At 40.9% G+C, this 22,521-nt stretch overlaps 1 protein-coding gene across 8 annotated transcripts in view; it reads left to right on the top strand.

Annotated features, from left to right (window-relative positions):
• FRY (FRY microtubule binding protein) overlaps nucleotides 1-22,521 on the top strand; it is a 329,597-nt gene that overhangs the window by 98,429 nt on the left and 208,647 nt on the right. The window contains exon 1 of one of the 8 annotated variants that reach the window (XM_027557469.1): nucleotides 12,638-12,931. The exons of the other annotated variants lie outside the window; for them this stretch is intronic. Within the exon in view, the coding sequence (XP_027413270.1) occupies nucleotides 12,871-12,931 (61 nt within the window). The 5' untranslated portion in view covers nucleotides 12,638-12,870. Of the gene's footprint in view, nucleotides 1-12,637; nucleotides 12,932-22,521 lie in introns of those variants that run through there. 8 annotated transcript variants of the gene reach the window in all.

Here is a 22,521-nt window from a genome sequence, read left to right as displayed (position 1 = left end):
AACCAGGAGACAGTGAAACATATCCAGAGACATGAAGCAAAGTGCAAACATTTCATGGTCTAAAGGTATTGACATAGTACACTGCTGCTAAGTCACTTCAGTTGTGTCCGACTCTGTGTGACCCCATAGACGGCAGCCCACCAGGCTCCCCTGTCCCTGGGATTCTCCAGGCAAGAACACTGGAGTGGGTTGCCATTTCCTTCTCCAATGCATGAAAGTGAAAAAGTGAAAGTGAAGTCGTTCAGTCGTGTCCGACTCTTAGCGATCCCATGGACTGCAGCCCACCAGGCTCCTCCATCCATGGGATTTTCCAGGCAAGAGTACTGGAGTGGGGTGCCATTGCCTTCTCCACATAGTACACAGTCAGTCTCTTATCACTGGGGATTTATGTTAGAAATCAATATGAAAAGATATCTGAAAATAGCCCACACATTTTCAAGTGTGGTGCCTGACAGCTTTTTAAAGCGGGAGCAACATGGACAGATTCCAGGGAATGCTGAGCATTTGGGTTGAAAGTGGAGGTAGAAGAATCTCTATGAGGATAACCCAGGGAAGAGATGACACAACTAAAAGTAAGGGAGAAGGAGAGGAGGGGACAGTTTCAAGCAACTTGTCTGGGTTAGCATTGCCAGGGCTCAGAGTCCTCCCTAAACTGAGGCTGTGCTTGGTTTTAACACATGATATTGATATGCATGATGATGTAGCTCATGCAAGTGGCTTAAAAAGGAGAGGGCAAGAGACAGAAGCAATTTCCTGAGGAACAGCGTTTTGCAATTATACGTTGAATGGGAGTTGTGCTCTTAGAATATTTGTGTTGAAGCTAAAAGGTGATGATGGAGTTACCTGCTGATATCTCTCTTAATTTATTGCACCAGAATAGCAGAGGCATTTTCTTGCTGATATATATTGTTGAGTTTGGTTCATGGTTATTCCCAGATTATATAGATGGACAGAGATTTTGTGTTTCAATAAAATAAAATTCAGATGAGCAAAGCACCTTGAATCATTTAAATGCACAAATAAGGCTCTAATGAATGCTGCACAGCCCTCTGGAATACTTTGGGATGGTTTCAGGTTATCAGTTCATCTAAATTGTCTAACCAGTTTGTTTTGTTTTGTTTTGGCCACGTCACACAGCCTGTGGGATCTTAGTTCCCCAACCAGGGATCAAACCCACAACCCTTGCAGAGAAAGCATGGAGTCTCAACTTACTGGACCTTCAGGGACATCCCCTAATTTGTCTAACCAATTTTTGTATATGGAAATCTCCCAGGATTGTGTAGTGTGACTTCACAGGAAAGCAGTGCTTCATGAAAGGTCACAAACACTGTTTAAGAGACAAGGTTCAGCATGATGTGATCTCTGTTAGTTGCCTTTTGGTGCATTCATAGCCATACATGGTTTGGTCCTCCTAGGACTGGCTCTCGAGTTCCTGTCTACCTTCTAGAGAGAGCCAGCGTGCTTCCCAGGCCATGTGGACTTGCGTAAATCTCTCTAGGAGAAAAATCTCTCCTAGTCTTAGGCAACTCGATGATGACATATTTTTCTGTGTTTGTGTGCCAGTTCAAACTCTATCCCATTAGGCTAGTTGAATCAGAGTCTCCCAGTGCCTCCTCCCTGCCCTTACGTGAGGAAACTGCTGGAAGTTGTATTCACTTTTATGGGCTGCCAGGGCATGGCCGTCACTACTTCAGAATGCCGCCGAGTGCTCTGTAACAATTAATAAGTCATGGCAGCTGGTTTGTCATCACGTAGGAAAGTAAGGCAGACATGCACCTAATTTGTCATAAAACAGCAGTGTAAACCTTACACTTACCCTGTCTTGAGCATTTAGTTCTCTCAATGAATATTGCACAATAAAGGAACTTAAAGTTATAATTACATATCTGCCACATGTAGTATTTCAGGAAGACACATCAGCATGTGAACAAGTTCTTAAAGAGCTACTTAATAGTGAGGGACTGGTAGTCCAGTGGTTGACCACGTGCTCCCACTGCAGGGGATGGAGGTTTGGTCCCTGGTTGGGGAACTAAGATTCCATAAGCTGTGCTGTGAGGCCAGAAAAAAGAAAAAAGGACTAAAAAGTTAAAAAAAAAAAAAAAAAAAAAGCTACTTAACAATGAGAATTATTTAAATAAATGAACTAACAGCCGTATAGTTGAGACAGAAATAATACTTTAAACCATAAACCAAGAAGTTACACAGTAACAAAACTCCATTCATACATATACATATTTAAATTTATACAGTAACAAAACTCCATTCATATAGATACATATTTAAATATTTCCATCCCTTTCCATTCTGAGGGCTCAAAGTTATTGCATCCCAGGATGTAATTGGGTGAGGAAAAGAACCGTTGCCCTTTCATTTGGTTAAGGGAGGTTTTGTGGTACCAGTTGGATTTGTAAAAGGTCTTTGAAAGAGAAGATGTATTGGCAGGATTGGGAGGAAAAGGCATGTCAACCAAAAAGTGTGTGGCTGGAGTGAAGAAGCAGAGGAAGGGAGTGGTGGTGTGGCTGGCCAGAGCAGCTGAAGGGAATTCAAGACCTACCTCCTGGAATGAAACAGAAGCCCACCAAAGCTTCAGACACACAGTTGCCAGTTGAGTTTTCTGCTTGAATAGGAGCCCGTGTTCCCTAGCACTCCAAGGGCTCTGAGGTTTCAGGTGGGGATTAGCCGATGAAATGATCCTGCTGTGGGAACAGTATGAATCAAGATTGTGGTCTCTGTGTGAGGATTTCACATTTTGTCAGACCATTTTACCAGCTTTTCTTCCCTCATTCCTGTGGCTTCCAAATTAAAGCTGTAAACAAACAGATACACTCTGAGAACCCACTGTGTGCAGAGCACTGCAGTAGGTGTTTTGGATTGCCCTGAATTGCAAAGAAGTGACCCTCAAGAGGCAGGCAAACTGGGAATCCATGATTTTTAGTAAGAATGCTGATGGTAATACAGTGGTTATCCCAAATCCCTGTGTACTCAGCTGTAACGTGTGGGATATAGTTAGACGGGGCTAAGGGAGTATTAAGATGTTTAAAAATCTGTTTCCTAGTCAGTTTTATGTTTTTGGTTTTATGTGGATTTGGGTGCCATGTGGAAGCATTTAATATCTGAGATATCTTTTATGGTGTTTTTGCATCTCAGTTTCTAGGCAGTCTGGTATAGCAGGAACAGTACACACTTCTGAGTCAGGAGAACTGTATTGGAGTCCCTTGGGTGTGCGATTTGGACAAGTTACTTTAACTTTTTCAGCTTCAAGCAGGCATAAAGCTAACTCCTCAGTCTTGAAATGGAGTCCCCCTAAAACCAAGTTCCCAGTCTTACCCAGCCTGATAGTTTTTGGAGTGATTAATAGATATTCACATATTGAATCAATACATCAATATTTTATTGCTTATTTGTGAATATTTATGGCTAGAGGTGTTTACTGATTCATAGTTATGCAAAAAGGTGGCTTTTCTTAATGGCTTTCCATGTTTAGTCACAAAAATGGTTTCCCATATGTCTAAGTTTTATAAAGCAGTAATTGGTCTGGATAATAGCATGTACAATAGAAATATAATGCACGACTTTTTTGCAGTTTTAAGCTTTCTAGTAGTCACATTAAACAAAGCTTGAAAACATCTACAATTTCTTTTAGTATTTTACCTAGTCCAGTATATTTAAAATATTATTTTGACATGTAATCATCATAAACATTTTTTCTTTTTAAAAAAATTTTTAATTGAAAGATAATTGCTTTATAGAATTTTGTGGTTTTCTGTCATACATCAACAAGAATCAGCCATAGGTACACTCATGTCACTTCCCTCCAGATCCTTCCTCCCATCTCCCTCCCCATCCCACCCCTCAGCCTGTCACAGAGCCCCTGTTTGCATTCCCTGAGTCACACAGCAAATTCCCACTGGCTATCTATTTTACATATGGTATTGTAAATTTCCATGTTACTCTCTCCATACATCTCTCCTTCTCCCACCTCCCCTCCCCCCATGCCCATAGGTCTGTTCTCTGTCTGTTTCTCTGTCACCATAAACGTTATTAATGAAATATTTCATATTCTTTCTAGAGGGAATAATTCTCCAAAATCCAGTGTTCATTCATCTCAAACCACCAATGAATCTAAATTTGAATACCAAATTGGCCAAAAAGCCTTGATCTCTATTTAGATATCATAAAATTTACAGTTTAAAAAACTAGTTGTACATATGCAAATTATTACAGATGTACCTAAATTTTTTCCTATAACTGAATCAAGTATCAAGTTTTCAATTTTAATTTAAACGGATTAAAATGAAAATGCAGTAACTCAATTGCACTAACCACATTTCAAGCGCTTCATAGTTTTATGTGGCTGGTATTGAACAGCACAGCTAAAATTATCTTGAATTGTTTTTTAATAGGTCCCCAGACTTTTAGGCAGCTGAATCATTTCATAATAAAAAATAAAGATATTCTAAACCTGGATTTCATCTTGGGAGTTGCCTTATACTGATTATGCTTAGTGGTGACATCTGACACTCAGCTTGTTCTGCCTGCTAGATTGATGACATCTTCTTTGAATGCAGCTCTCTAGGTTAGCCAAAGTAATGTTTAGTTGCTTTTAAAATGCTGCAGGAGGATGGCTGTTTTTTCATAGCAAGTGTCTGAATCCATTATCTTTTGACTGAAAAGTCTGGATCTCAAACTGCTTGACTTGCCCAAGGTCCTACGGCTAATCGTGGGGCAAGTACCTCTTAAACCTGGACTTATGGATCCTGGCTGCCCTGGAGTCCTTATTTTGCCTGCTTTGGAGAACCCTGAAGGAGGACCCTTTCTTAGACCATATTTTTTGATTCTCAAATATATCATCAACTCCAGATCCAAAGTAGAATGTAGAAACCATGCTGTAGGCTGAGTTGTCTCAAAGGGTCCTTGGGCAGAGCAAGGTTGTGGAGATGAAAAGTCTTGGGGATAGAGGCCTGCTGCTGCTGCTGCTGCTAAGTCTCTTCAGTCGTGTCCGACTCTGTGCGACCCCATAGACGGCAACCAACCAGGCTGCCCCATCCCTGGAATTCTCCAGGCAAGAACACTGGAGTGGGTTGCCATTTCCTTCTCCAATACATGAAAGTGAAAAGTGAAAGTGAAGTTGATCAGTCGTCTCTGATTCTTAGCGACCCCATGGACTGCAGCCTTCCAGGCTCCTCCGCCCATGGGATTTTCCAGGCAACAGGGATAGAGGCCTCCTTAGTAGTAAAAAGCTATGTGACAAAGTCCCTTCTTCCTGCTTCTTCATTCACCTGTAAAGGCAAAATTTAACTTGATAGAACTGTCTTATGATCCAGCAATCCCACTGCTGGGCATACACACTGAAGAAACCAGGATTGAAAGAGACACGTGTACCCCAATGTTCATCGCAGCACTGTTTATAATAGCCAGGACATGGAAGCAACCTAGATGTCCATCAGCAGATGAATGGATAAGAAAGCGATGGTACATATACACAATGGAGTATTACTCAGCCATTAAAAAGAATACATTTGAATCAGTTCTAATGAGGTGGATGAAACTGGTGCCTATTATACAGAGTGAAGTAAGCCAGAAAGAAAAACACCAATACAGTATACTAACACATATATATGGAATTTAGAAAGATGGTAACAATAACCCTGTATACGAGACAGCAAAAGAGACACTGATGTATTGAACAGTCTTTTGGACTCTGTGGGAGAGGGAGAGGGTGGGATGATTTGGGAGAATGGCATTGAAACATGTATAATATCATATATGAAACGAGTCGCCAGTCCAGGTTCGATGCACGGTACTGGATGCTTGGGGCTGGTGCACTGGGACGACCCAGGGGGATGGTATGGGGAGGGAGGAGGGTTCAGGATGGGGAACACATGTATACCTGTGGCGGATTCATTTTGATATATGGCAAAACCAATACAATATTGTAAAGTTAAAAAATTAAAAAAAAAAAAAAAAAAGAAAAACAACCATTTTAATCCCCCACATAGTGGTGCCTTTAGTATGTTCATTTCTAATGTATAAAGTTCTCTTTTGGGAATGCCTCTTTTTTACTCCTACATAAAACCAGTACGGATGATTCATAAGTGTTGGGTGGAAATTGATATGGGATACTTAGCTGAATGGTTCTTGAACGTTCAGTGTAACTGGTTTTTAGATATTGTTGTTTTCTGTATGCTTTTTTTTTTTCCTGTATGCTTTCTTAATGAATAGTCAAAAGGGAGAGATAGAGCTCATTCCTTAAGCTCCTGGCGTGAGCTATTTCACCAGCATTTGCATACTTGATCAAGAAGGTTAGTGTTTTCAGGACCAGTCAAAACTTCAAGTTGGAAATATTGGTTTAAATGATGCTTTTTCAGATGCAATAGTTGTTTTCTCTCATTTTAACTGTACTTCTCTGAGCTCCCATTATCAAGCTCATTGTATTAAGTATTTAGATGTAAAAATATGAAAATCCTTTGAGTTTTCACCCTCCACTATTGATGCAATACATCTTTTTTTTCTTTTTTTGGCCATGCTGCATGGCTTGAAGAATCTTAGTTCCCCAACCAGGGATTAAACACTCATCCTCTGCAGTGGAAAAAAGTGGAGTCTTAACACTGGACCACCAGAAAAGTCCGTAATGCAATACATCTTGAAGAGCCCCTCTTTTTTGTTCTGGGCCACTAGTCAGCAATGCCCTTGTGGACTGTTGTTTCCAGGAGGCTTAGCTCTAAGGGCAGATATTGCCCTGCTTTTGTTGGCACTGTCATTAGTTGTATTTTAGAATTTTTGCATCTATGAAGTGATCATTTGTTACATCTTGCCTTCTCTGCATCCAATTCGCTGAGGGTTTGAAAACTGAACAAATAAACCTGCCTGAGTTGTATGCAAATAAAAGTTAGACTTGCAGTGAGAACTCGAATAGACTGTGTACTTGAGTTTTGTGACATCTATTTGGGCAAAGAAGCTATGAGGCTGTTTCGAGATGAAAAACACATTAAGGACAACATAAATGAGCTCCAAGTTTGCGGGGAGGTTACTTTCTGGTTCTTTATTATGTTTTGAGTTGTAAGGATGAGGTTACTAGCTTGACAGCTCTGTTCAAGATGGTAACTGTTTTAAACCCTCCCATTCCCCTGTCTGGGGAGACAGTTTTATAGCATACTAAATTATCATTTTTTTAAATTAAATATTCCCAGAGGCCACCAGTAGCTTCCAAACCTGGCTGCACATCCAAATTACTTGTGGAGCCTTTAAAAAAGATAGATCACAACTTTCCACCAATTTCACCAGAAATTGGTGAAATTTGTCCTGGAATTTGTGCTTTTTATGGAGCTCCCAAGCTCTATAAAAAGAGCTGTAAAGAGTCCTTTGTCAGCCCTCCCAGAATAAATGCATTAAACTCAAGAAATAGGATCAATACAGTATTCCTCCAATAAAACATAATTAAAAGACTATAGATCAGGGAGAGATCTGGTTAGGCATTGCACTTTCTGCTGTGGAACTGGGGAGTGTTTTTCTAAACTGATTCATCTTCAGAGAAAAGTTTTTGGAGAAGAAGCGCTTAGAGTATGTCTAACACAAGTAAGTTCTTTCATTTCTTATTAGCATAGAACGCCTTCTGATTTTCCTCTCCAAGGTGGGGCCTAAGTGCACCTGGTAATTTACAAGAGAACGGGTGTCACATGGAGGTTTAAAGAGAGGCTCTGTGTAGGTTCAGACAATCTGTATGTCATAAGTATTGCACACCTGTTGGTAGAACACTGCTTTAACAGTGGCTGGGTTCCAGGGGTGCCCTACACCGGAACAAACCAGTATTTTCCTAGAGGCCTTCCTGGTAAATGTTTTCGGATTGCATTTGTTTGTTGCATCTGTCTGTAGGTAATGACCTGCTTGGCAGTTGCCACCTACAACTAGAAGCCAGTGTGATAGCCATTGCCTCCAAGCATAATGAATGACACACTGTCTTTGATAGGTTCTTGGCCCTTACTGTGGTTTCCGCAGGGAAGGGGTGAGGCTGCATGGGATGTTTGCTCACGTTGTACTTAATTTGGTTTCTATCCTAAGACAGTCTCAGAGGTTCTTTGTCTCTGAAAGATTTGTTAATCCAAGTGAATGATTATATTCTGTACTATGTTATGTCATGGAAAAGTAGTGAAAAGATATACATAATCCTTTTGGCACTGGCATCTTACTGTTAACTGCCATGTTTCTATGATACTGTTTTATTATTTTTTTTAATTTAAATGTATTTGTTTTAATTGGAGGCTAATTACTTTACAGTATTGTATTGGTTTTGCCATGCATCAACATGCATCTGCCACGGGTGAATGATACCGTTTTAGCACTTGTATCTGCGGTTGTCATTTAGTTGCCCAGTCATGTCCAATTCTTCATGACCCCCATGGACTGCAGCCTGCCAGACTCCTCTGTCCATGGGGATTTCCAGGCAAGAATACTGGAGTACGTGGCCATACCCTCCTCCAGGGGACCTTTCTGACCCAGGGATCGAACCTGCATTTCCTGCATGTCTCTGGCATCACAGGCAGATTCTTTACTGCTGAGCCACCGGGGAGGCCCCTTGTATTTACTAAATTTCTAGAAAGGCTAATGTGCATGTGATTATGCAAATAACATGTAACATCTTATTACTGAAATATTTCATTGAATATATCACACACTGGTTCTAAAGACTCAGTGAGAAATGTTGGGTTTTTAAGACCAATGATGGAAAAAAGAGAAAGAATCGTTATCAGCTTGAGTTTCTTATCACTTCAGGGTTTTGATATAGTTAATGTTCAGTATCGTAATTTTAAATGCTGACTTGTTCTCCATGCTAGAAAAATTTGAGTGGGTGTCAAAAGGCTATTTCTTGCTTCCCATAATATAATAAGGTAGATTATAATATACATTAAGGAAGGTTCATACAGCTCTGTAGGTCCCATTTGATGAAAGTGGTTATATAATCTAACCTTCATGTTAATCAAGTAGCATGAAATAGTATCAGTCTGTCAGTAGCCTAGAAACAGTCTTTCCCAAAGCAATGAGGTTAACCAGATACACTCAGGAATGTCCTTGCAACTTCTAAGCTTGTGAAAATAGAAACAGCCAGTTTGGGCTTTCACTTGCACTTAAAAATATTTGCAGTCAGGCCACCAGGCCACACAGATACAGAAAGGAAATTTTTATGAATATTAGATTAACTGTTAAAGTAATAAAAAGCATCAACTTTAAAGTCACCATTCAATTAATATTTGAGGATTATTATGGAACTATCAATTAAGCATGCCAGCAGTCCATTTTATGTTATTTATAAAATTTAGATTACATTAATATAGTTTAAAATGCATGACATTTATTTGGCGTCATTGGGGAACAAATGATCTCTGAGTAAATTTTTTCAGGTCATGAAGTTTAACCCTTGATGTGTCAAAACATTTCAGTTTAATAATACTGAATGGAATTCTTTCCAAAGTGTACTTTACTATTCTCTGTATTGTATCTGTGCCGTCAGAGGCTGTCATGATTCAACCATGTCTAAGTGAATTCAGATTGTCAGCAAATGTATTGATTACTAAAGATTCATTATATGTGGCTACCTTATTTTATTTATTTTTGGCTGCACTGGGTCTTCATGGCTGCACTCAGTTTTTCTCTAGTTACAGTGCTGCTGCTAAGTCACTTCAGTCGTGTCTGACTCTGTGCGACCCCATAGATGGCAGCCCACCAGGCTCCACCACCCCTGGGGTTCTCCAGGCAAGAACACTGGAGTGGGTTGCTATCTCCTTCTCCAATGCATGAAAGTGAAAAGTGAAAGTGAAGGCGCTCAGTCGTGTCCAACGCTTAGCGACCCCATGGACTGCAGCCTACCAGGCTCCTCTGCCCATGGGATTTTCCAGGCAAGAGTACTGGAGTGGGGTGCCATTGCCTTCTCCGTAGTTATGGTGAGTGGGGGCTATTTTCCAGCTGTGGTGTGCGGGCCTCTGATTGCGGTGGCTTCTCTTGCTGCAGAGAGGATGGGTTCTAGGCCCATGGGCTTCAGTAGCTGCAGTGCATGGGCTCAGTAGTTATGGCACACGAGCATAGTTGCCCTGCAGCATGTGGAATCTTCCCGGGCTAGGGATCGAAACCGTCTCCCCTGCATTGGCAGACAAGTTTCCTAACCACTGGATCGCCAGGAAAGCTCAGGATGGTCTCTTTTTATACGAAAATATCCTAAGGCTGCTGTCCTTCAGAAGTTTTATGTCTGCTTTTTGTTGTCTTCTGGTTTTTCTATCCATATGAGCCATCAGCTGACATATTTCACTTACTCAGTTGTCAGTGTGCCTGCCCATAAGAGCCTTCACCTATCCACGATTTGATGCTTTCAGTCTAACATAAACTGAGGCAAGATCAGGATTGCTGGAATGGTGTGTCCAGTGGGAGAAAAAAGCTCTGAGTAGAGACGGGTGAGGTGAGGTAGGAATTCTTAGTAACAAAGATGGACAGACTTTGTGCCATCTGTTTTTGACTCTAGAAGACACCTTGTATTATTCATTAATTCTAGGGATCCAAACTTTTGTAGGAATCCAAAGATGAGAACAATGTGAATCGCCCTTAGGATGTTTCCCAGACTGATACAGGCCAGGCTACTGCAGAAGGATGAATAGATCATGAGGGCATCATGGAGACTCCACTCAGGGATTCATGAATGCTGGGGTTTTAGATATGTGAAGTTTCTGGATTAAAAAGGTAGATCATTTGGAGGCTCTTTCAAAATGTTTACCAAAATAAATACTCTAAGTTTGCCATTGTGTAGAAGTTCCAATTCATAGTAAGGAAAGTACTAGAATAAAAATTAATAAATGTAGTGACTCTGGAGTCTGACAACCCTATGTTTGAATGACTTTGAGAAATCTTATTTTTAACTCCTTTTGTCGACTCCAGAATGGAATTGTAATGCCTGTCTTATAGGGTTGTTGTGAGGACTTAATAATACACGCGAAATGCCTGGCAGAGTACCTGACTCCAGTTCCATGTCTCTCTAATATTATTTCTTTTTTCTACCTCTTTCTCCCTTGTACTTCCCTTAAATGCTGTTTGATAATTAATATCTGTAATAGAGTGAAAAGAAAAAACAAAAATTTTTTTCTTATTTTGCTGAGGCTCTTTTAAGTAATGTTTTTTGTCATTGAATGACAGTCACATCATTTGAAAGGTTGGCCTAATAATAGCCTGAGAGATTTGAAGCTGACAAAGTACAGATTTTCAGTTGAGTCTTGACTCCAATGTAGATCTGAAAAAGGAGAATTGAAAGAATTCAATACTCAAGACTCAGATACCTCCCTCAGCACACTATTGTATTGTAATTGTTTTGACCCCTTTCATTAAAACAAATCAGATGCTACATAGGCACCACAATCAACTCTAAAATAATAATAATAAAGTGAAAGTGAAGTCGCTCAGTTGTGTCCGACTCTTTGTGACCACATGGACTGTAGCCTACCAGGCTCCTCTATCCATGGGATTTTCCAGGCAAGAATACTGGAATGGATTGCCATTTCCTTCTCCAGGGGATCTTCCCAACCCAGGGATCGAGCATGGGTCTCCCACATTGCAGGCAGATGCTTTACCGTCTGAGCCACCAGGGAAGCCAATAATAATAAAAAAAAACGCATCATAAACCCTGAATGTGTAAGATACTGTGGAACCACAGCGGCATCTTTGCTGACCTTGAGCTTGCCTGAAACACTTAGAGTGTTCATTCTGGGAATTTGGACATTTTTCTCCTTCCTGTGAAATGTTTCCGTTCATCAGTCAATTCACCATACCATGCTGTTTTGTAATTTCGACCTATGTTGCTCTAGCAAACCTTCAATTACCCTGAGTAAATCAAGAATAGAAAATGACTTGGGTTTCTTGCTCTTCACAGCTGTGTTAGTGAAGAAAATACACTTTCACTGACCCTCATACAATTCTTCTGTCAGAAATAAAGCCCATTGAAAGCTCAGTTACAATTCTGTTCTGTTTTTAAGTAACTTTGCGTTTTCCTTCCCAGTCTCCTCACTGGCCTAATCTTGTATTTTCTTTGAAGGTGAAACGCTTAATCGTCATCACCAGTATTGGTTCCTTCATAAATTAAGTTTTTCACAAGTCGATTTAGGCTGTGCCTTTTAAAATAATAGAACTGTAGATTTCCACCCTGATCACTTTTCTTTACCGGTTGTGTTAGCAGATGTTCAGCATTTCATCTTCCTTAAGAGTGTAGTTTCTCACTGACTTGGCTTCAGATAGGGATTCTCTGCTATTGCGTTTTGTCTGTAAGAACTTAAGCTGTTTAAAGCTGTTTGCACTTGTGGCCAAGAGTCCTGGTTCCCAAAGCAACGGTTTATCACCCACCCTGTGTTATCTTTGCTCTTGTATTTCTCCGGTCACAGGAACACGAGTGCAGCCTGGTGGGCTGTTCCCTGGGGGCGTGCGTGGACTCGGAATGCGTGGACTGTTTGTGGCGAGCCCTGGGGGTCAGGCTCATGTTCCTGGAGTGCTCTGAGCAGCTTGGCTAATCTGGCAGCATAGTATGTTCTTGTGGTTAAATATAGACATACAGGCACTCTGCAAGTTGTAGGTCACTGTCTTACCGAGCAGCTAAAAATTGTCCCATTGGTATGAACAGTCTGCCCTGGACGGAAGGCCTCTTTTAGTTTGTCTTCTACTGTAGGTTTTAGCACCTGACTAAAAATACACCTTGGGCCAGAAATAAAGGAGACCCACCTGGTGGCCGGGACACTTATGGTGGCAGAGAGCAGCGGGATCATGGACTCGGTCACTCTCTTTTTCTGCTTCGGAACATAGTCTCTGCAAACGGTTCCCGACTGTGAGTTTGGGTTCCTTTTCAGGCTCATGGAGATTACAACAGCTTGTTGGAGACGATCCTCTGTGATCAGCTTCATAAAAGGGCTTGGTAGGTATGAAAGGCTGATAATTGTGTGGAATGGGTCATTGGTTATCAGACTCTGGGTGGAGAGAAGGTTTCCATGCATGGGGGTGGTAGGGACACCTGCATCTCTATGCAAGGATTACTCCTAATGTCACTTGTTTAGAGACGGGAATAATACCCTTTAGAATTTCTGATTGAGATTGCAATTGTTGGGGCTGTTTCTGAGGTTAAGATTTGGTTAATTTTGTGTATGAGTCTGTGGAACAACAAAGCTGTGATGTCATGGAATTTTTCTGTGCACTGAAATTCTGCTAAAAGATTTGGTCTGACTCTCTGTTCTATAAAATTGCTAATCCATAAAAAAAAATTGCTAGTATGCATTTGGAAGATAGTTAACATCCCATTAAATATTACAGCAGAGGTAGGGTTTATGCATGATTTCTTCTAAATGTTGATGTAAATATCCTTATTTGTTTTGTTTTAAACCTTGAAATGGGCCTAAAGCAGTCTTTCCTTTGCTTTGGGCCTAGCCTTCTCCAACATTTAAAAACTGTTTTTCTTTTCTTGTGTAGGAACTAAAAATCAGGATGCCATATGTTAACCAACATTAACTGGATCCAAATTGCATGTGGCTGCTTTTTCTTTATCCAAATAAAATAGCCTGGTTCCATTAGCTCTATCATAACCTTGTGAGCAGTATTGTACAGGAGTTCCAAAAAATTAATGAGAGGAAACTTCCATGACACAGAGTTAATTACATGCAACTTGGATATCAACCACTTAACTTTCTATTTAATGAAAGTAGAGGAAAAAGTTAATTTGTAAATGGTAAAGTCATACATACTGTTCTAGTAGAGGAGAAGCATTTTCTTTATTAATGATTTGGGAGATTTAACTACTTGTTAATTATTCTACTGCACTATCTCTAATAAGACTACTAGATATTTGCATATAATACCACTCTATTTCTAGGGATAAAATCTCTATTAGTCATTAATTTACCCCTTTATGGTTTATAAAGTGGAGTATATTAGGAAACTGTTTTTTTCCTCTCAGGACATTTTTTTTAACGTATAACAAGCATACAACTTAAAAGGCAAAACTTACAGTTTTATGCCTTTGGAAAAATTTTCCACCATAATAGGACTTAATGAAATGATTCATATTTTTGTTTGATATCTCTTGGGAATGTTACTGACCCTTGCTATGTTACTGCTGGACAGACCGCTTGTGTGCTCTGGTAGCCAGCTCAACTTCTTTTTAAACTCAATATCTCTCTTGCTCACAATCTATAAACTTAACTTTTCATAGAACTAATATGGTTCTATGAATCGAAAGATTTACGATCACCTGAAATGATAAACTTGGGGTAGGCAAGTATCTATTAAGTGAATTTTACAGTCATTGTACAGTTCCATAACTATTTAAAAATTTAATAAGACCTATCTGCTAAGTCACTTTAGTCGTGTCCAACTCTGTGTGACCCCATAGACAGCAGCCCACCAGGCTCCTCCATCCCTGGGATTCTCCAGGCAAGAACACCGGAGTGGGTTGCCATTTCCTTCTCCAAATGCATGTAAGTGAAAAGTGAAAGTGAAGTCGTTCAGTTGTGTCCGACTCTTTGCGACCCCATGGATTGTAGCCCACCAGGCTCCTTCATCCATGGGATTTTCCAGGCAAGAGTACTGGAGTGGGGTGCCATTGCCTTCTCCGAATAAGACCTATAATATTTTTTATTAAATGATCTGGCATCCAAGTAAGCACATATGAATGAGGAATTTAATAAATACTTTGATCTTGACAAAATGAAGGACTTACCAGACTATCAAGGATTTCACTTATTCAGTGAAATGTTAGTGAGTTCATTATCACTTAATGTTAATTCAGTGTCAATGACGTAAATATTTGTGTAATTTCTATTATATGTCCTGCATTGGAAGTCCTTATCTTGCTATGAAAGTGAAAGTGAAGTCACTCAGTGGTGTCCGACTCTTTGCGACCCCATGGATTGTAGCCCACCAGGCTCCTCCGTCCATGGGATTCTCCAGGCAAGAATACTGGAGTAGGTTGCCATTTCCTTCTCCAGAGGATCTTCCCGACCCAGGGATCAAACCCAGGTCTCCTGAATTGCGGGCAGATGCTTTAACCTCTGAGCCACCTTCAGTTGACTATCTTGCTATAGATGTTGCAAATATATCTTGAGTTATCATATGTATTCACTTCAGTTCAGTTGCTCAGTCATGTCCGACTCTGCGATCTCATGGACTGCAGCACGCCAGGCCTCCCCGTCCATCACCAGCTCCCGGAGCTTGCTCAATCTTATGTCCATCGAGTTGGTGATACCATCCAACCATCTCATCCTCTATCGTCCCCTTCTCCTCCCACCTTCAATCTTTCCTAGCATCAGGGTCTTTTCCAATGAGTCAGTTCTTCTCATCAGGTGACCAAAGTATTGGAGCTTCAGCTTCAGCATCAGTTCGTCCAATGAATATTCAGGACTGATTTCCTTTAGGATTGACTGGTTTGATCTCCTTGCTATCCAAGAGACTCTCAAGAGTCTTCTCCAACACCAAGTACAAAAGCATCAATTCTTCAATGTTCAGCTTTCTCTATGGTCCAACTCTCATATCCATACCTGATTACTGGAAAAACCATAGCTTTGACTAGATGGACCTTTGTCAGCAAAGTAATGTCTCTGCTTTTTAATATGCTGTCTAGGTTGATCGTAGCTTTCCTTCCAAGGAGCAAGCATCTTTTAGTTTCAGCAGTCACCATCTGCAGTGATTTTGGAACCCAAGAAAATAAACTCTGTCACTGATTCCATTGTTTACCCATCTGTTTGCCATAAAGTGATGGGACCGGATGCCATGATCTTAGTTTTCTGAATGTTGAGTTTTAAGCCAACTTTTTCACTCTTCTCTTTCACTTTCATCAAGAGGCTCTTAGTTTCTCTTCTCTTTCTGCCATAAGGGCGGGGGGGATGTTATCTGCATATCTGAGGTTATTGATATTTCTCCTGGCAGTCTTGATTCCAGCTTGTGCTTCATCCAGCCGGGTGTTTCGCATGATGTACTCTGCATAGAAGTTAAATAAGCAGGGTGACAATAAACAACCTTGTCGTACTCCTTTCCTACTTTTGAACCAGTCCCTTGTTCCATGTCCAGTTCTAACTGTTGCTTCTTCACCTGCATACAGGTTTCACAGGAAGCAGGAAAGGTGGTCTGGTATCCCATCTCTTTAAGAATTTTCCACAGTTTGTTGTGATCCACAGAGTCAAAAGCTTTGGTGTAGTCAATAGAGCATAATGCATATGCAGAGCATCTGTATCATACATACATGTAGGTATAGTACTGTAAACATATGTATGTGAATGTATTTGATAGCAGAATGTATATTGTAATGTATATTGTACTGGTGTGTATATATATTACTTTATGATATAGATTATATTAGCAAAGACATACATAGGATCAGATTCCTTTTCAAGTCCCCTCACCTGCTGTCCCGCATCATGTCGTCTCCAAGGGGATCCTAGAGGGGAACAGCTAGAACTTTGGTTTGTGAGATTTGATGTCAGGAGAGGGTGGCTTCTGGCTCTGCTTTATGGTGGTCATCTCCGCATAGCCAGCCTGCCTTGTCTTCATTGTCCCTCCAGATTGGGTCCCTGTGTCATGCACCCACTAATGCAGCTGCAAACACTTCTCTTACCCTTGATTCTGGCTTTAATATGGTTCTGATAACATAGCCCAAGAAGCTGGGTATGTCCTTCCTGGTGGGCCTGAGTCTAACACCCACATAGCAGCCCACATACCACTGCTGCTTCTACAGCCTCTAGAGCCTTCTTGACCGTGACACAGCAAGAAACACATTTTGTGTTAGGCCCAGAGCACACACAGGGACCTATCTATGAACATAGACAGGGATGGGAAACAGAAGTGTCGTGAAACAGTGCTTTCCCTCACTATACAATGTGCCATCACTCTGCTGTTTTTCTCATCTGTGGTTTCCTATTCTATTTCATTGCAGACATGCTGCTTGTGGTATCTTGTGACTGAATATACTAAATTTTAAACTTTTTCTTCTTTATTGAATTTTGAAGAGCATGTTATACATTTTGGGCTTCCCTGATGGCTCAGATGGTAAAAAAAAAAAAAATTTGCCTGCAATGCAGGAGACCAGGGTTCAGTCCCTGGGTTGGGAAGATCCCCTGGAGAAGGGAATGGCTGCTTACTCTGTATTCTTTCCTGGAGAGTTCCGTGGACAGAGGAGCCTGGCAGGTTATAGTCCATGGGGTTGTAGAGAGTTGGATATGACTGAGTGACTAACACCTTTTTTTTTTTTTTAACATATTAAGGATTCAGTGAACATTTGTTATGTAGCAAATTGATTAACTGATCTCACTCATAGTATTTTCAGACAACAATATTTCTGAAAAGACTCAAACTATATTGTAACATAGGTATGATCAAGGATGCCTGTGTAAATGACATCCCACCTACATTCACCTTTGCTGTGTGTTCTACGTGTAAATGCTCCAAGATACACACTATTCAGTCCAACACATTTAATTAATGTGAAAGGTTGTGGCTGGACTTAAAAGTCTTAGTGAATATTCTACTTATGTGATCAAACCTACATTATAGATGGTATTCAGTTTTTTATATCATTATAGCATTCCTTCATTATTGCCACTAGAAGGCAATAATGGAAACTGAACAAATGAGCCTTAGTTTTTTTCACAAAGTGTTGTATTATGAAAAATTTTCAAATACATGTACAAGGAGAAAGAATATACAATATACATATACAAATGCAATATGCAGCACATCACCGTCACTCAGTTTGAGCAGTTGTCAAGCTATGGTCGTGTTTACTTCATACATACATTTAAGAGATCTTTTTCTCTTAAGTATTTTGAGTAAATTATGGATATCATTTCATTGAACTCCATGTAATCAGTATACAGTCTAGAAAATATAGATATTTTCTTACCTACCCACAATACTACTATCATTCCTAACAAAGTTAACCATGATTCTTTGTTACCTGGTATCCAAATTCAAATTCATATTCAATATGCTTTGACATTTTAAAAAAATGACTTCTAACAGTTGGTTTGCTCAAATCATGCAGCAGACCTGCATATTATGTTTGGCGGTTCTGTCTCCTAAGTCATCCTACCTACTTATGTATGTATGTGTGTGTGTATTTGGCTGTGCCAGGTCTTAGTTGGGGCATGCAAGATCTAGTTCCCTGACCAGGGATCTAACCCGGACCCCCTGCTTAGGGAGCGTGGAATTTTAGCCACTGGACTACCAGGGAAGCCCCCATTCTACCTATTTTTATCTTTCATTGACTTAAAGAAATTAATGCACTTTTCTTATAAAATGGACCTAATTCTGGATTATTTCCTTTGTTTCCTAGGGTGACATTTAACTTGCTTCTATATCCCCATTATTTCTTATAAATGGTTGTTAGTTCTAGTGTTTTTGAAAACTGGATGCGCTTGGACATAGGGTGAGAAACATTTCCCTCTTGGCCCCACTGCCAAGGTCATTTCTGTTCTCGCACTAGGAGACTCAGAAGCCCTCTGCCATTCTCAGGAATACATAGCTGACTGTTTTCAGTGTTTGGGGTCAAGAACTTTGACCAATATCCTATCACAGGGAGGGAATTTTGAGAAAGCTGCTAGAGTCAGTATTCTAAAGAAGTATCTTAAACACCTTAATCATGATAACATCTCACCAGGAAACATCTCTTCATGATTTCCTTATTTGGAAGTTGTGATGTTACAGGATTTCAGGTCATCTCTATAAAATGTGTAGGACCTTCCTTTCTGTTCTGATAGGCCTCATCCAGCTTCCCACCTTCATTATTTTTTCTCAGGGTGAGTACAGTGGTCTTTAATTTGTCCCTCAAACAGCCCCTTTGTAGCCCATCCTATACAACAATATCGATCCAACTTTTCTCCGGGAAACGTGCTAACTTCAAGTAAGATCCACATTCATTGACTTGTCATCCAAGCTCTTAATTCTGATAATAAGAACTAAAGACCTACTTTTTTAAATAGGACTTACGAGTTTAAGTTTTCATATGTATGTACTTCTTGAATTATTTTGTTCACACTGAGACTACCGTGGAAGCAGATGGGTTCCGTTGTTTAATTATGTTCAGTTGTTTAATTATGCCAGGCCTTGTGCTAAGGGCTTGGGATCTTTATGGTCCAGTTCTTGAGGACTTCTCAGTGCCTTGGTGAAAATAGCCTGCACGTGTGTGCTGTGATGGGGGTGCATGGTAGGACGACAAGGGGTGGGGGGACAAAAAGAGACCCTCAGCTGATGTCTCTAGATGTCTGCCACGCTGCACCCTTGCCTCAGCTGCACCTTTCTCATCTCTGCTCGTCAGAGTCCTACCTGTCCTCTCAGCCTTGGGTCAGATGCTGTCTGTTCCACCAAGTCTGGCGAATCAGTGGCTGGGGACAGTTGATGCTTCTGTCTTCCTAGGTCTAGCCCAGAGTTTTGTGAAAGGCGCAGTCTCAGGACATGTTTTTTTAAAAACATGTTGACATGAAGGACTTCCCTGGTGGTCCAGTGGGTAAGACCCCTTGCTCCCAAAGCACAAGGCACGGTTTGGATCCCTGCTTGGGGAACAAATCCCATGTGCTATGCGGCTTGGCCTAAAATAAATAAATATTTATTTTTTAATGTTGACCTAAGTCCTGAGTTTATAGTGAAGCATAGTCAGGTTCCCTCATGTGTCCACCTGTAGCATAGGGAGTTGCCAGTCTCAGAAGGGTGGATAGGAGCCAGAGGAGCAGTGGAGGTAGCACTAGAAGGGTCAGGATTGTTTGTCAAACTTTCTTCTAGAGGAAAGACAGACCATGGAATCTCACTAATTTGTATTAAGGAAAGGCAAGTATTGATTATTAAGTTGCTGAATTGTGGAAGTTTTGAATAAGTGATGTTTTATGTGTTGTCAGCCTTCTCTGATAGCTCAGTTAGTAAAGAATCTGCCTGTGATGCAGGAGACCCTGGTTCAATTCCTGGGTCGGGAAGATCCATGGGCAAAGGGATAGGCTACCCACTCCGGTATTCTTGGGCTTCCCTAGTGGCTCAGCTGGTAAAGAATCTGCCTGCAATGTGGGAGACCTGGGTTCGGTCCTTGGGCTGGGAAGATCCCCTGGAGAAGAGAATGGCTACCCACTCCAGTATTCTGGCCTGGAGAATTCCATGGACTGTATATAGTCCAGGGGGTCACAAAGAGTCGGCTCCACTTTCACTTTCACTTATGCATTGTCAGTGCATATTTTTACACAGTCATAGAATACTGGAGCTAGAAAGGACAATGAGGCCTGGCCTCTTTAGGAGGACAGGTAAGGAAAGGGAAGCCCAGGTGCTTCAGGTTCCTTCCCCTGGGTCACACAGAGCCGTGCTGGGACTCAGACCTCGGAGTCTCCGTGCAGTGCTCTCTCTGTGTTTGGCTTACAAAGCATTAAGTTAGTTGGAGTTCATAAAACATATCAGTTTTGCTGCAGATGAAAGGAATGAAGAACACTTCTGTCAACTGGATTCATTAGTCCTCTTTACTTTCCTCAGAGATCTGAGTGTGGTCCCCGGGCCAGCAGCATAACCTGGAAGCTGGTTAGAAATGCAGATTATCCAGCCTTACCCCAGAGCCCCTGAATCAGGAGGGGCCAACCCTTCCCGGTGAATCTGTGTACAGAGTTTCTGAGGACCGATGCATCCCATTGAAAGTCAGCAGCTCACATATGACAGCGTAAGGCCTTGTCCAATTTATCACCACTTTTGAATTAAGAAATTTCTAATTAATGAGATTTGACTGCATGAAATGAGCCAGAAGAGGAAGAAAATAGAAAGGAAGAGAAGATGTGAAGAGGAGGAAGAGGGGGAGAAAGGCCGGCAAGCACCCCCTAAAAGAGAGCAGTCTGTTGGTTCTGTCCAGGAGGAGAAGGAAGTTGAAATTCAGGATTATCCTGTCTCTAGCAGGTTACCCGATCTCCTTTCGGTGAGAAAGGACCTTGAAATGTCAGTGTAACTTCATCTTCCTTTGCTCACAGATCTCGGCAAACATTCCTTCAGGCTCTGATGACAGCACTTACACTTTGAAAATCGGGGGGAAAGTCCATGTAATTGCATCTGTGCAGATGACAGACATTTATAAAGGAGATCACTGAAGTGTTATTGTCGTTTCTCCAAGATAAAACGCTGGAAGGCAAAGGAAGAGAGAAAGAAAACAGAGCAATGACTTGATGCTTGCTCTTTATTGAACTACTTCACTCTCTCCAGGGTATTCTGTCTTTGGGAGACTAAAGACAAAACTGCATTGAGAGGCCACAGCTTGTGGTAAATACAGAGTACTGTGCCTTCAAGTTCACTTGCTTCCTCTTAGGATAACAACCAGTTACAGGTTATGTCATCAGGAAAGAAGAGTGTGTACCTTTCTGCTGCTGCTGCTAAGTCGCTTCAGTCGTGTCCGACTCTGTGCGACTCCATAGACGGCAGCCCACCAGGCTCCCCCGTCCCTGGGATTCTCCAGGCAAGAACACTGGAGTGGCTTGCCATTTCCTTCTCCAATGCATGAAAGTGAAAAGTGAAAGTGAAGTCGCTCTCTCGTGCCCGACTCTTAGCGACCCCATGGACTGCAGCCTTCCAGGCTCCTCTGTCCATGGGATTTTCCAGGCAAGAGTACTGGAATGGGGTGCCATTGCCTTCTCTGCTACCTTTCTAAGGCGTGTCATTAATCAGATTTCATGTATTTAGATGGGGCCTCAATTCTTGATTATTTTTTATGCTCCTAGCCTTTCTCGGACTCATCTAATGACTAGAAGATACATTCAAGTTCAAGAAGGCAGATAGCTTGGCAGGGGACCCATGGCTGGAGGTTGTATGAGTCTTTCGTAGAAATTAACCAACTCTATTATAGGAAGCCTCCAAATTACAACTTTTATATTTTATCTATCATCCTTTGAAGTCCCCAAACTAGCAAAGGGAAAAAACCCTGTGAGCAAAGGGACTTATCTTATTTAGTCTTCATCACAAGCAACTGGTTTGTTTTTAAAAACAAAAAAAACAGGGTGATCCAGGAAGTTCACAAGCTGTCAAGGAGACATGGGTTCAGATCCAGAGTCAACCACTCTGTGACTTTGGACAAATCACTTAACCTCTCTCAACATACACAGTCCTGGCTGTGAAAAGGAGATTGTTTGACCTTCTAGGATTATTTTTGAGGATTAAAGATATTAATTATCCTAGAGCTATCTTATGAAATTGAAACTTGAAGGAACACAATTTGAAAACTATAAAATTAAGAGCCAGATAGTGTAAGAAAAGGCAGGAATGTAGTCATCAAAAATGAAAGGAACGTTGCACATTATGAAAACTTTATGGAGATTGAGCAGAATTTAACATGTCATTGAATATATTTTTCTTCCAAGGCAAAATTTATTTGAGTATTTTTGCCTTGTAGTCTTTTCTTGACCTACTTTGAAATGTATAATATTATTGAGGAATCTTCCATCTCCTTAGAAATGTTTTTCTGTTGCTCAAGCTAATTGTTTTGTCTTATCCCAATATTTTCCACTTCCTAATAATGTT

Source organism: Bos indicus x Bos taurus, chromosome 12 (genome assembly GCF_003369695.1).
Source record: "Bos indicus x Bos taurus breed Angus x Brahman F1 hybrid chromosome 12, Bos_hybrid_MaternalHap_v2.0, whole genome shotgun sequence".
In the NCBI taxonomy this organism is placed as follows: domain Eukaryota; kingdom Metazoa; phylum Chordata; class Mammalia; order Artiodactyla; family Bovidae; genus Bos; species Bos indicus x Bos taurus.
This window is presented reverse-complemented; position numbering and strand designations above follow the sequence as displayed.